We start from the raw sequence: 15,043 nt of genomic DNA on the forward strand, positions 1-15,043 counted from the left end.
AACGAAACAAGCTATCGACTCGAAACTTGGCCCAAGTACCCAGCAAAAAATTTTGGAAGTTCTTCCAAAGGCACAACTTTAAAAGCACTTCCAGAAGATGCACTCCCAATGGTGTCCTTTATTTTAACTACTCAGGAAGTTCTTTTCATTTAATTTTTTATAACATGCTTTTTTCATATGTTTGATGGGTATTTTTAACTTTTTATACCCTCCACCATAGGATGGGGGGTATATTAACTTTGTCATTCCGTTTGTAACACATCGAAATATTGATCTAATTCTGATTCGATCTGAGCATGTCCGTCCGTCCGTCCATCTGTTGAAATCACGCTAACTTCCGAACGAAACAAGCTATCGACTTGAAACTTGGCACAAGTGGTTGCTATTGATGTAGGTCGGATGGTATTGTAAATGGGCCATATCCGTCCACTTTTACGTATAGCCCCCATATAAACGGACACCCAAATTTGGCTTCCGAGGCCTCTAAGAGAAGTAAATTTCATCCGATCCGGCTGAAATTTGGTACATGGTATTAGTATATGGTCTCTAACAACCATGCAAAAATTGGTTCTCATCGATCCATAATTATATATAGCCCCATATAAACCGATCCCCCGATTGGCTTGCGGAGCCTCTAAGAAAAGCAAATTTCATCCGATCCGGCTGAAATTTGGTACATGGTGTTGGTATATGGTCTCTAACAACCATGCAAAAATTGGTCCGCATCGGTCCATAATTATATATAGCCCCCATATAAACCGATCCCCAGATTTGGCTTGAGGAGCCTCAAAGAGAAGCAAATTTCATCCGATCGGGCTGAAATGTGATACATGGTGTTGATATATTGTCTCCAATAACCATACAAAAATTGGTCCATATCGGTCCATGATTATATATAGCCCCCATATAAACCGTTCGACAGAGTTGACCTCCGGAGCCTCTTGGAGGGGCAAAATTCATCCAATCCCGTTCGAATGTGGAACGTGGTGTTAGTATATGGTATCTAACATCCATACAAAACTTGATCCACATCGGTTCACAATTATATATAGCCCCCATATAAACCTATCCCCAGATTTGGCTTGCGGAGCCTCTAAGAGAAGCATATTTCATCCGATCCGGTTGAAATTTGGAACATGGTGTTAGTATATTGTCTCTAACAACCGTGCCAGAATTGGTCCATATCGGTTCATAATTATATATAGGCCCATATAAACCATTCTTCAGATTTGAGCCTCTTGGAGTAGCAAAATTCATTCGTTCCGGTACAATTCGATTGTGGATGGCAGTGTTTAGAAGATGTTTCCACGCAACCCATGGTGGAGGGTATATAAGCTTCGGCCTGGCCGAACTTACGGCCGTATATACTTGTTTTATTTGTTAGAAACAGTTTGAGAATTCATAAAATGGTACAAATTATTTAAATTTTGTCTAAAAAATTCTAAATCCGATCTGAAAAAGTTGTGAATTTTTGAAAATATTTGACGTCAAACGTTTAAGACAAGAGTTAGAATCCTTTAAAAACTATAAAAAATTATAAAAATTATTTATTTGCCACAATATCACAGAATTTTTTAATTTACATCCAACACATTGAATTCGGATCACACCTAAAGAAGTGATGCAAATGCAGTGCACCGGCTGTTGAAATGGAGGACTTCCGTCCTATGACAAGCCCATGTTAAATTCATCGATTCTGGGTAAATTTTGCACTACTTCCGAATCCAAAAAGAACATTTTCATTACTTTTTTGGCGACGCTTATTTTGCTGGGAAGTTGTTATTGATGTAGGTCGGATGGTATTGCAAATGGGCCATATCAGTCCACTTTTATGTATAGCCCCCATATAAACGGACCCTCAAATTTGTCTTGCGATTGCTCTAAGAGAAGCAAATTTCATCCGATCCGGCTGAAATTTGATACATGGTGTTAGTATATGGTCTCTAACAACCATCGGTCCATAATTACATATAGCCCCCATATAAACCGATCCCCCGATTTGGCTTGCGGAGCCTCTAAGAGAAGCAAATTTCATCCGATCCGGCAGACATTTGGTACATGGTATTAGTTTATGGTCTCTAATGACCATGCAAAAATTAGTCCACATCGCTCCATAATTATATATAGCCCCCATATAAACCGATCACCAGATTTGACCTTCGGATCCTCTTGGAAGACCAAAATTCATCTGATTCAATTGAAATTTGGAACGTGGTGTTAATATATGGCCTCAAACATCCATGCAAAAATTGGTCGAAATCGGTCCATAATTATATATAGCACCTATATAAACCAATCCCCAGATTTAACCTCCGGAGCCCCTTGGAAGAGCAAAATCCATCCGATTCGGTTCAAATTTGGTACTTGATGTTAGTATATGGTATCCAACAACCATGCAGGAATTGGTTCATATCAGTCCATAATTATATATAGCGCCCATATAAACCGATCCCCAGATTTGACCTCCGGTGCTTTTTGGAGAAGCAAAATTCATCCGATCTGGTTGAAATTTGGTACGTGGTGGTAGTATGTGATATTTAACAACCATGCCAAAAGTGGTCCATATCAGTCCAAATTCATATATAGGCCCCATATAAACCGATCCCGAGATTTGGTTTTGGAGCCATTTGGAGGAGCAAATTTCATCCGAGTCAGTTGAAATTTGGTACATTGTGCTAGTATATGGCCGTTAACAACCATGCCTAACTAAGTCCATATCGGTATATAGTTATATATAGCCCTCAGATAAATCGATCCCCAATCACACAAAAATTGGTCCATATCAAGTTCATAATTGTATATAGCCCCCATATAAGCGACCCCCATATTTCAATTCTGGCTCTCTACGTACCGTGCAAAAGTCCATATCGATTCGTAATTATTTGTAGACTTACCTATACATACATTTTTTGTCTAATATATATCACGTATGGACTAACTCACAATTTAGAAAACGATGTTAAGAAGTTTTAAGATACGGGTTGCGGTAATTCGATTGTGGATGACACTCTTTCGTAGAAGTTTCTACGCAATCCATGGTGGAGGGTACATAAGATTCGGCCAGGCCGAACTTGCGGCCGTATTTACTTGTTCTCTTTGCTCTATATTGCATGCACAAATATACTGAGAAAAATGTCCTTTGCCATTAGTTTGTAGAATTCAATATGTGTATACACATACTAGCAAAGTTCCAATTATTATAATAGCTGGAATCCATAGGGATAACGTTCCAATTATTATAATAGCTTTAATCCATAGGAATAAAATTATTCTCTATTATTCGTTTTTTCAGCCTTTTTCTTCATGCACTATCAGAGTCCTTTAAAATCATGTTAACGACAACTTAAAACCAAATTTGAACTTTATTACAAGTAGAAATTATGCTTTGTCAAAAAGTTTTTAAAATAAAGTGTTAAAAAAATTGTCCTAAATTTATCCGTACTTCAATATTCCGCTTCGTTAGCTTGGATTCAATACCATAATCATTAGTGTGAAGACAAAATCTTTGGAACCGGGCATTTTTTTTTTTCAGTGTAAGTTTTACCGAATCTTATGTACCCTCAACAATTGATTGCGTAGAACCTTCTACTAAAGGCTGTAGTTATACTGAAAAAAATTTTACGTGATATTAAAGATTACGCAACCTAAATTTTAGGATTCGAAACTTACAAAATATAAAGGACAAATTTCTTTAAAATAATGCAATTTTAATTAAAATAAAGTTTATAGTCTTTGCTTCATAATTTGTTTTTCATTAAATTTAGGAAACAAATTGTGTAAATTTGAGTCCCTCCACTAATAGAAAAAGTTTCGTTATATTAACGAAATGTGTCGTTAAAAGTCAGCCAATGAAACAAATTCGTTAATACAATGAATTTTTTCATTAATATAACGAATTTTCTGCAAATCAACGTAACGTTTCGTACTATTAACGAATATTTTCATTGTATTAATGAAAACATTTCGTTATATCAATGAAAATTTTTCGTTGGCTGACTTTTAATGAAATTTTCTTTGTGTGTCCGTTAAAGTCCCATGTCTTTGAACTAAGGCTAATTTTCCTTAAAGTAAGGAAACACAATTTTGATATCAAGAAATTGTCCTTAAATTAACTGAAATATTGAAATTTTAGATTTAAGATAAAAACGCTTCAAATATAGGCTAAGACTTATTTTGAGGATTTAGCGTCTTTGGTTTAAAGTTTTTTTTGTTTGAATTAACGAAACATTTTGTACTTTGATGTATCCGTTATAAGTTGGATTTTTAAGCTGGCATTTGTTTGTACGTGAGTACCTTTATTAATGAACCTCGAAAAGAGAATGAAAATTTGATATATGAGATCTGTATCGTAATTTTAATTTAAGTGTTGACCACTTAGGAGTTTGTCTTATTTGCTTAATAAAAACCGTCTACTGAGTCCAATTGCTACAAAAATTATTTCATTTACAGGTCATTACCGGTAATGTTCGGAGGTCGTTACCAGTAATGTTCTATTGCATCAATTTAAAAATGGTTTATTTTTGTTTCATCTGACCATTTAACTTATTTCCAGTCATCAACGACCCAATCTTTGTGGGCTTTACTAGACATTTTCTATTTAATAAAGTTTGCAAGTTTTGCTCCCCATTGTATATAGTTTTTTTGACCGGTATATATAGAGGAGTCTATAAATAATTACGAACCGATATGAAGGAATTTTTGCTAAATTCCCTTGTTTAGCTAACGCTAAATTTAACTTATTTTTATGGCAAAAACATATTTGTTTGTAGTTAAATTTTATTATTTTGTTCGGAATTTTCCACAGCTTAATGAAATCTTTTTTCTTAAGTTTGTTTATAAATATTTTATGAACTAAACGTGGGTATAAAGTTCACTGACCGTACACATAAGTTCAATATGAACTGAAGCAAAAGAACTTTTTCGTACGATTTTCAATAATAGTGAGAATGAACTACAGTATAGCTGAAATGGTTCTGATTTGGCGCCAATCATTTTCCTGCTTCATTTTACTCTTTTTCTAATTTTTCTTCTATGACAGGGTGTAATTTCGTGAACTGCAGTTAAAAAGTACAACAGAGCAATACATTTTCCCGGGGTATAACAACGCTTTGTAAAAAAACTCAATATGTGGAGTATAATTTAGTTCAATTTTCGCATGTGGTAGTTCAGTCTTCCTATAAAACAATTCATTTTTTTTTGTTTTTGGTGAACCAATATGGACCAATTTATGCGTGATTATCAATGAAATTTGGTGATCAGATGAAATTTGTTTATCGAGGAGGCTCAAGAAGTAAAGACTGTAGATTGATTTGTATGAGGGCTATATATAATTATGGACCAATATAGACAGATTTTTGCATGGTTGTTAAAGGCCATATACACAACGTACCAAATTTCTCGGATAAAAGTTCGCTCCTCCAAGAGGTTCCGAAAGCCAAATCTGGGAATCGGTTTATATTGGAGCTATATACTATTATGGACCGATATGGACCAATATTTGCATTGTCGTTGGAGGCCATATACTAACACTACGTACTAAATTTCAACCGATTCGGATGAAATTTGCTCCTCCAAGAGGCCTCTGCAAATCTGGGGATCGGTTTATATATTATTATATATAATATTATAATATATACTTATAGGCCGATGTTGACCAATTTTTGCATGATTATTAGAGACCATATACTTATACAACATACAAAATTTCAAACGAATCGGATGGAATTTGCTTCTCCAAACGGCTCCGAAAGGCAAATCTATGGATCGGTTTATATGCGGGTTATATACAATTGTGGACCGAAATGTAGTGATATTGACCAATATTTACATGGTTATTGGAGGTCATATATTAACAAAACGTACAAAATTTCAAATGAATCCGATGAAAATTGCTTTTCCTGAGGATCCGGAGGTCAAATCTGGGATCGGTTTACATGGGGGCTATATAACATATCGTATATATATATAGATGAATTTTTGCATGGGTGTCTGAGACCATATACTAATAGCACGTGCCAAATTTCAATCGGATTTAATGCTTCTCTAAGAGGCTCCGCAAGCCAAACCTGTGGGTCAGTTCATATGGGGGCTATACGTAGAAGTGGTCCCATATGACCCATTTGCAATACCATCCGAACTATATGAATAACAACTACATCTACCAAATTTCAAGTCGAAAGCTTGTTTCGTTCGGAAGTTAGCGTGATTTCAACAGACGGACGGACATCGCTAGATCGACTCAGACTTCCACCACGATCTAGGAGTGGAAGTCCAAATATTGGGGTCTTGGACCAATATTTCGATATTTTACAAACGGAATGACAAAGTCAATATACCACTCATCCTATGGTTGAGGGTATAAAAACAGTAATGAGAGAATAATAAATGAGATATTCATTTATTATATACACACTCAAGCAAAATTGAAGCCTCTACGAGTATTTCACTAAAGCCAATTTAACTTTATTTCGGTCATTATTTATTTAAATTTGTAAATTTTACTACAAATGCCCCCATCTTGAACTCCAATTTTTCCTACAAAATTTTCTTTAACAAGTAAAAAAATAATTATGTCTAATAAATGTTATTGAATTTGTGGAAAAATATTTGCTTATTTTTATGATATCGGTGTGATGTCAGCGCTTGTAATACAGTTTAGTTAAAATTTTCTAAAAATAATCTAAATTTTCTAAAATTTATCATAATGTTTCTACCTATTGAGTTCACTGTTTTTTCAGTGTAGTTTCATGTATATACCCTACAGGAAATGGATCAACCCCAGGACCGGTACAGAACTAGTCCCTGGTGTGTATGGACCAGTCCCAGTTATGGTCAAAACGTATGGAAAATACCGGTCACTTTAACATGGATTTGTCATTGACGGTGTAACTTTACACTTTACGACACGTCTTGGACTCATTCCAAAGGACGCATCCTAGGACAATTTATTAGGATTACACTATAGACAGGCCCTTATGCACTAATCTGGGATAAACTCTCCACCAGAAAGTAAACACTTTTGGAATATATGGAACAATAGATTATTCTGATATTTGTATTTTAGAAAATGGGTGGATCCAATAAGATGTTAATATCAAGAGAGTATAGAAATCAATAAATTATATAAAAATTTAAAAGCTGCTACAAAACTGGAGCACTGATGCCAGTCCTGTGATAGGTTCTTTAGTAGCAATTTGCACGAATTTCCCGTAGGATATATATTGTAGGGTAAAAGGTCCTGGATTTGGATCATACACATGAAGTAAAATAAACAAGTAAGTAAAGTCTAAAGTCGGGCGGGGCCAACTATATTATACCCTTCACCCCTATGTAGGCCAAAATTTGTGTTACCATCTCAACTACTTCACATTTGCTGGAAACTATATAAATGAGACAATTTTTTTTTTACTTCTACAAAATCTCTAGAATTAAAATTGAAATCGGCAAACGCTATCCAGTTAATTGGAGGAAACTTCCATTGAAAATGGGTCTAAAATGTGTAACAGTCTACCATAACATATTTCCCCAACTGTGGTGTACGTATATATAGGAGTTATATATAATCTGAACCGATTTTGACTAAATTTGACATGTATAGTTAGAATAATAATTCTGCTATATATGCGAAATTTCACGTAAATGGGAGTATAACTTTGGCCCCCTGGTCATATGAGTGCACATCGGACGGAAGATATATATGGGAGCCATATCTAAATCTGAACCGATTTCAACCAAATTTGGCACAATTACCGATACTACTAAACGTACTCCTTGTGCGAAATTTGAAGCAAATCACGGCAAAACCCTGGATTTTGAGGCCATATAACTTCAAATCGTACGAAAGATATATATGTGAGCTATATCTAAATCTAAATCGATTTTGACCATATTTGGCACACACAATAGTATCGTTAAAAGTACCGTTTGTGCAAAATTTGAAGTAAGTCAGGGCAAAACTCTGGCTTTTGAGACCATATAAGTCTAAATCGGGCGAAAGATATATATGTGAGCTATATCTAAATTTGAACCGATTTCAATCAAATTTACCAAACATTGGTAGAATGTCAATTCTACCCTCTGTGCAAAATTTTCACGGAGATCGGTAGTAAACTTTGGCCTCTGTGGTCATATAAGTCTAAATCGGACGAAAGATATATATGGGAGCTATATCTAAATCTGAACCGATTTGGCTGATATTTTGCAAGATTTTCGAGATTCATAAAATATTTGGATGTACGGTATTTCAAGAAAATCGGTTGATAAACACGCTAACTATGACCACATCGGGGATAAATATATATAGCAGCTATATCTAAATCTGAACCGATTTTTTCCAAAACCAATAGCGATTGTCTCTGCCCCAAGAAACGGCCCTATGCCAATTTTGAGGACGATCGGACTTCAATTGCGAGCTGTACTTTGTGCACAAAATTACATACACAGACAGACGGACGGGCAGACGGACGGACAGACGGTCATCGCTAAATCAACTCAGAATTTAATTCTAAGCCGATTGGTATACTAAATGATGGGTCTATGACCACTATTTCTTGGCGTTACATACAAATGCACAAACTTATTATACCCTGTACCACAGTAGTGGTGAAGGGTATAAATAGGCTTTAGAGTCTAGGAGGGTTTAGTGCCACTCAAAAATTTTGATCCCGTTCAACAAAAAAAAACCCAAATTTGAGGAAAGATCATCAATGTTGGCAACACTGGGTTTGACAAAACCAAGTATATACGGCCGTAAGTTCGGCCAGGCCGACTCTTATGTATCCTCCACCATGGATTGCATAGAAACTTCTACGAAAGACTGTCATCCACAAATTTCAAATCACATCGTTGTTAAATATCATATACTATCACCACGTACCAAATTTCAACCAAATGGGATAAATTTTGCTTCTCCAAAAGGCACCGGAGGTCACATCTGGGGATCGGTTTATATGGGAGCTATATATAATTATGGAATGATAGGAACCAATTCCTGCATGGATGTTGGATACCATATACTAACATCACGTACCAAATTTCAACCGAATGGGAAGAATTTTGCTCTTCCAAGGGGCTCTGGAGGTCAAATCTGGGGATCGGTTTATATGGGGCCTATATATAACTATGGACCGATTTCGAACAATTTTTCCATGGGAGTTTGAGGCCATATATTAACACCACGTACCAAATTTCAACTGAATCAGATAAATTTTAGTCTTCCAAGAGGCTCCGGAGGTCAAATCTGGTGATCGGTTTATATGGGGGCTATTTATAATTATGGACCGATATTGACCAATTTTTGCATGGTTGTTCGAGACCATATACTAACACCATGTACCAAATTTCAGCCGGATCGGATGAAATTTGCTTCCCTTAGAGGCCTCGCAAGCCAAATCGGGGGATCGGTTTATATGGGGGCTATATATAATTATTTACCGATGTGGACCAATTTTTGCATGGTTTTTAGAGACCATATACTAACACCATGTACCAAATTTCAGCCCGATCGGATGAAATTTGCTTCCCTTAGAGGCCTCGCAAGCCAAATCGGGGGATCGGTTTATATGGGGGCTATATATAATTATGGACCGATGTGGACCAATTTTTGCATGGTTGTTAGAGACCTTATACTAACACCATGTACCAAATTTTAGACGGATCGGATGAAATTTGCTTCTCTTAGAGGCCTCGCAAGCCAAATCGGGGGATCGGTTTATATGGGGGCTATATTTATATAATTATTTACCGATGTGGACCAATTTTTGCATGGTTGTTACAGACCATATACTAACACCATGTACTAAATTTCAGTCGGATCGGATGAAATTTGCTTCTCTTAGAGGACTCGCAAGCCAAATTTTTGGGTCCGTTTATATGGGGGCTATACGTAAAACTGGACCGATATGGCCCATTTGCAATACCATCCGACCTACATCAATAACAATTACTTGTGCCAAGTTTCAAGTCGATAGCTTGTTTCGTTCGGAAGTTAGCGTGATTTCAACAGACGGGCGGGCGGACGGACGGACGGACGGACGGACGGACGGACGTACATGCTCAGATCGACTCAGAATTTCACCACGACCCAGAATATATATACTTTATGGGGTCTTAGAGCAATATTTCGATGTGTTACAAACGGAATGACAAAGTTAATATACCCCCCATCCTATGGTGGAGGGTATAAAAAAACAAATCTGTTACAATAGCTCTGGGCTGTTCAATATTTTGTAATTATAAATTGTTATACATACATTAGAAACACGTATTCAGTACTTGACAGCACAAATCGAAATTTAAATTGTAAATGCTTAAAGGTATGATACTAGTAATTGAATGCCAAACTAAGCCAATGGAAAAGGTATCTCCAACAGCAGTAATTTAAGCTTGTCATTATGGAAAAATTTTTTTTTTTTTTTAGTAAAAACTAAAATTTACCATTATCAATGAAAAGTAAAACAAACTTCAATTTCAAACAATTTCATTTTAGTTTTTTGTTTTTGTTGCCTTTGTAGTTTTACTCGTCGTCATCACGAAAATACAGAATGTGTGTTCCAAAAAAAAAAAAAAAAAAAAAAAAAGAGTTACAAATGTTTTTCTCCTTATTGTCATATTGCATTTATTTTTTTTTTCTATATCCTCACGTTACAGATACACGATACGTGATCAGATACTCGACGATGGCATGGTATCTGAATTAGGCATCACCCATACATATCGTCAGGATACCGGTATCTATATTTGTCATGCCACAAATACCTTTGGAGAGGTAAGTAGAAGAACGTGTTGTAAAATAGCACGAAACTTTTTTTCCCCCATCAATGTGACGCTGCCTCAATACATTTTTTGTTGGGTTGTTATTTGCATTTGCTTTAGTCACATATTCATATTTCAAAAGCTAAGAGGAAGTTTGGTTATTCCATTGCTCTATGTCATGTGCAATTATTCAAGTGTCATTCTCAATGGTGATATCCCACGAAGGAGGCCCTTGCAATGTTGCGGGAATTGCTTTCTGATATTCGAATTTCTAAAAAAAAAAACACAAAAACTCAAAACAAAAACGAATTTGTGTCTCTTATGTAAACTTTTTCAATTCAATTTGAAATGCATTTCCAACTTTAAATGGGACTACCTAAAATTGTATTTGTGAAGGGTGGTTAATCCAAAGTTGTCAAAAGTTATCGTCTATGTCTCATGATATGGCAGAATAAGAAATTGGATCATACGCAGTGGCGCACGGACGAAAAGGACTTTTTTTATATGGGTGTAAAAATTATATGTTTGGAACTCAAAGTTTTAGCACATTATTTTGAAGTGCTAGCATATAATGTTCATCAAATAGCACATGTTTGCGACATATATGTTAGAACATATTTTGTTTGGGACATAACATTTGTGTGGATGCAAACATATTATATTAATTTAGAAATTGTCTATAAACATATATGTATGTGTTACGGAAGAGAGACCGAGAAGTATGCTGCTAGTACCATAAAAAATTAAGTACCTCATTTGCGCTTTAAAAACATATACACACAAAGAAAATTTCATTAAAAGATTTTTCTACCAGTGTATGCCTAAGGTGAAACATAATATGTTTGAATAATACAAACAATATTTTTGTTTGGACCAATCCTTAAAATATACGGTGAGCATCAAAATAAACTGTACAAAGTGCTGCTTTTAAAAAAGTGTATTAAATTCCTTCTTTTTATTTTTTTGTTTAAATAGTTTATAATACCCATTTGCTATATCAAACAATGTCCAATAAGAGAGAAGTTCACCACTGTGGTATAACAATGGACTGAATAGTCTAAATGAGCCTGGTACATCGGGCTGCCACATAACCTAACCTAACCTAGCAATGTCCAATAACATCGTAAATACAAATTTTGAAATAAAAGGTAATTTAAAACAAATACTAATGTACAGTTTTTTTGACGCTCAGTGTATAGGCTTGAAGCACCCAAATTTAGTCTGATAATTGGTTGATAGTTTTGCTGCAAGTAGATGATGCTGATGAGGAATGTGGTAATTCCGAAACGTGCGTCCATCCAACCATCTTGCAGTCTATAGGTCTTTGCCCAAATAAATGTGACAAACATTCTTTCCCTCTGTTGGTTAAGCTACTCTTGTAGTTTAGTCAACGCAATCGTTTTAAAGCGTTTTTTTTTTTTTGAGAGTGCGTAGCTAAGAATCTTCTTTAAATGGGGCTTAGATTTAGATTTTGGTGGCCACACAATGACCACTAAAAAAATGTAGACCAAATTTCCTATAGAAGTAAAATTTTCTATAGAAATACAATTTTGACAAAATTTTCTATAGAAATAAAATTTTGACAAAATTTTGCCATAGAAAAAACTGTTGACAAAATTTTCTATAGAAATAAAATTTGGACAAAATTTTCTATAGGAATAAAATTTTGACTAAATTTTCTATTGAAATAAAATTTTAACAAAATTTTCTATAGGAATAAAATTTTAACAAAATTTTCTATAGAAATAAAATTTTGACAAAATTTTCTATAGAAATAAAATTTTGACTAAATTTTCTATTGAAATAAAATTTTAACAAAATTTTCTATAGAAATAAAATTTTGACTAAATTTTCTATTGAAATAAAATTTTAACAAAATTTTCTATAGAAATAAAACTGTGACAACATTTTCTATAAAAATAAAATTTTGACCAAATTGTCTATAGAAATAAAAGTTGGACAAAGTTTTGTATAGAAATAAAATTTTTCAAATTTTCTATAGAAATAAAATTTTGACTAAATTTTCTATAGAAATAAAATTTTGACTAAATTTTCTATTGAAATAAAATTTTAACAAACTTTTCTATTGAAATAAAATTTTGACTAAATTTTCTATTAAAATAAAATTTTAAAAAAATTTTCTATAGAAACAAAATTTTCTATACAAAAATAAAATTTTGACCAAATTGTCTATAGAAATAAAAGTTGGACAAAATTTTCTATAGAAATAAAATTTTAACAAAATTTTCTATAGAAATAACATTTTGACAAAATTTTCTATAGAAATAAAATTTTAACAAAATTTTCTATAGAAATAAAATTTTGACTAAATTTTCTATAGAAATAAAATTTTGACTAAATTTTCTATAGAAATAAAATTTTGACTAAATTTTCTATAGAAATAAAATTTTGACTAAATTTTCTATAGAAATAAAATGTTGACAAAATTTTCTATAGAAATAAAATTGTGACACAATTTTTTATAGAAATAAAATTGTGACAAAATTTTCTATAGAAATAAAATTTTGAAAAAATTTTCTGTAGAAGTAAAAGTTGGACAAAATTTTGTATAGAAATAAAATTTTTCAAATTTCCTATAGAAATAAAAATTTTCAAGTTTCCTATAGAAATACAATTTTTCAAATTTTCTATAGAAATAATATTATTCAAATTTTCTATAGAAATAAAACTTTTGACAAAATTTTTTATGGAAATTAAATTTTAACGAAATTTTCTATAGAAGTTATTTTGACGACATTTTCTATAGAAATAAAATTTAGACGAAAGTTTCGATAGAAATAATATTTTTGACAAAATTTTCTACAGAAATAAAATGTTAACAAAATTTTCTATAGAAATAAAATTTTAACAAAATTTTCTATAGAAATAAAATGTTGACAAAATTTTCTATAGAAATAAAATTTGAACAAAATTTTCTGTAGAAATAAAAGTTGGACAAACTTTTCTATAGAAATAATATTTGGGCAGCATTTTCTTTAGAAATAAAATTTTAACCAAATTTTACTCTAAAAATAAAAGCTTTACCAAATTTCTTACACACAGGAGCCACCGTGGTGCAGGGGTTAGCATGCCCGCCTTGCATACACAAGGTCGTGGGTTCGATTCCTGCTTCGACCGAACACCAAAAAGTTTTTCAGCGGTGGATTATCCCACCTCAGTAATGCTGGTGACATTTCTGAGGGTTTCAAATCTTCTCTAAGTGGTTTCACTGTAATGTGGAACGCCGTGCGGACTCGGCTATAAAAAGGAGGTCCCTTGTCATTGAGTTCAACATGGAATCGGGCAGCACTCAGTGATAAGAGAGAAGTTCACCAATGTGGTATCACAATGGACTGAATAGTCTAAGTGAGTCTGATACATCGGGCTGCCACCTAACCTAATCTAATTTCCTACAGAAATACAATTTTCACGAGATTTTCTATTGTAACAAAATTTTCTATAGAAATAAAATTTTGACCAAATTTTATTATCAAGATGAAATTTTTACCAAATTTCCTATAGTAATACAATTTTAACGATATTTTCTATTGAAATAAAATTTTGGCAAAGTTTTCTTTAGAAATACAATTTTGATAAAATATTCTATAGAAATAAAAAGAAAAATAAGATTTTTTTTTTAAATTTGGTAGATTTAGTACAATTTTACAATTTTAGTACAACAAATCTACACTGATTATAAATTTTGATGCTAGCTATGAATTTTTTCATTTTTTAACAATAAAATTAAAAACAAGTATATACAAAAATTCGGCCAGGCCGAATCTTATGTACCCTCCACCATGGATTGCATAGAAACTTGTACTAAAGACTGTCATCCACAATCGAATTACTTGGGTTGCGGTAACACTTGACGATGGCAAGGTATCTTAAAACTTTCTAACACCGTCTTCTCAATTGTAAGTTAGTCCATACGGGGTATATATTAAACAAAAAAGCCGATTAAATACGTAAATAATTCAGTTTGACAAAATTTTCTATAGAAATACAATTTTGACAGTTCTATAGCAAACAGTTCTATAGCAATAAATTTTTGACAAAATTTTCTATAGAAATAAAATCCAATGAAGGACTGGGGAATTCTTCCCACTTAAATATGAGCTAAATTATTAGTTTTTGTACCAAAAAGAATAGCAACATTGCAGCAATTTAAAATTAAGCCAAACGAAGTTTCAACAACCCACAAAACGGCGAAGAAAGAAACTACAGGGATTGATGGCAACAACACCACAATGATGTGAAGTCTGAGTAAGATTTTCCACTTCCAAAAAAG

The 15,043-nt window shown here is 33.4% G+C and overlaps 1 protein-coding gene across 1 annotated transcript in view; it reads left to right on the plus strand.

The window, feature by feature from the left end:
• Dscam4 (Down syndrome cell adhesion molecule 4) overlaps positions 1 to 15,043 on the plus strand; it is a 552,772-nt gene that overhangs the window by 477,090 nt on the left and 60,639 nt on the right. Inside the window, exon 20 of the mRNA XM_075303780.1 lies at positions 10,648 to 10,765. Within this exon, the coding sequence (XP_075159895.1) occupies positions 10,648 to 10,765 (118 nt within the window). The remainder of the gene's footprint in view (positions 1 to 10,647; positions 10,766 to 15,043) is intronic.

This window comes from Haematobia irritans, chromosome 4 (genome assembly GCF_050003625.1).
Source record: "Haematobia irritans isolate KBUSLIRL chromosome 4, ASM5000362v1, whole genome shotgun sequence".
Classification (NCBI taxonomy): Eukaryota; Metazoa; Arthropoda; class Insecta; order Diptera; family Muscidae; genus Haematobia; species Haematobia irritans.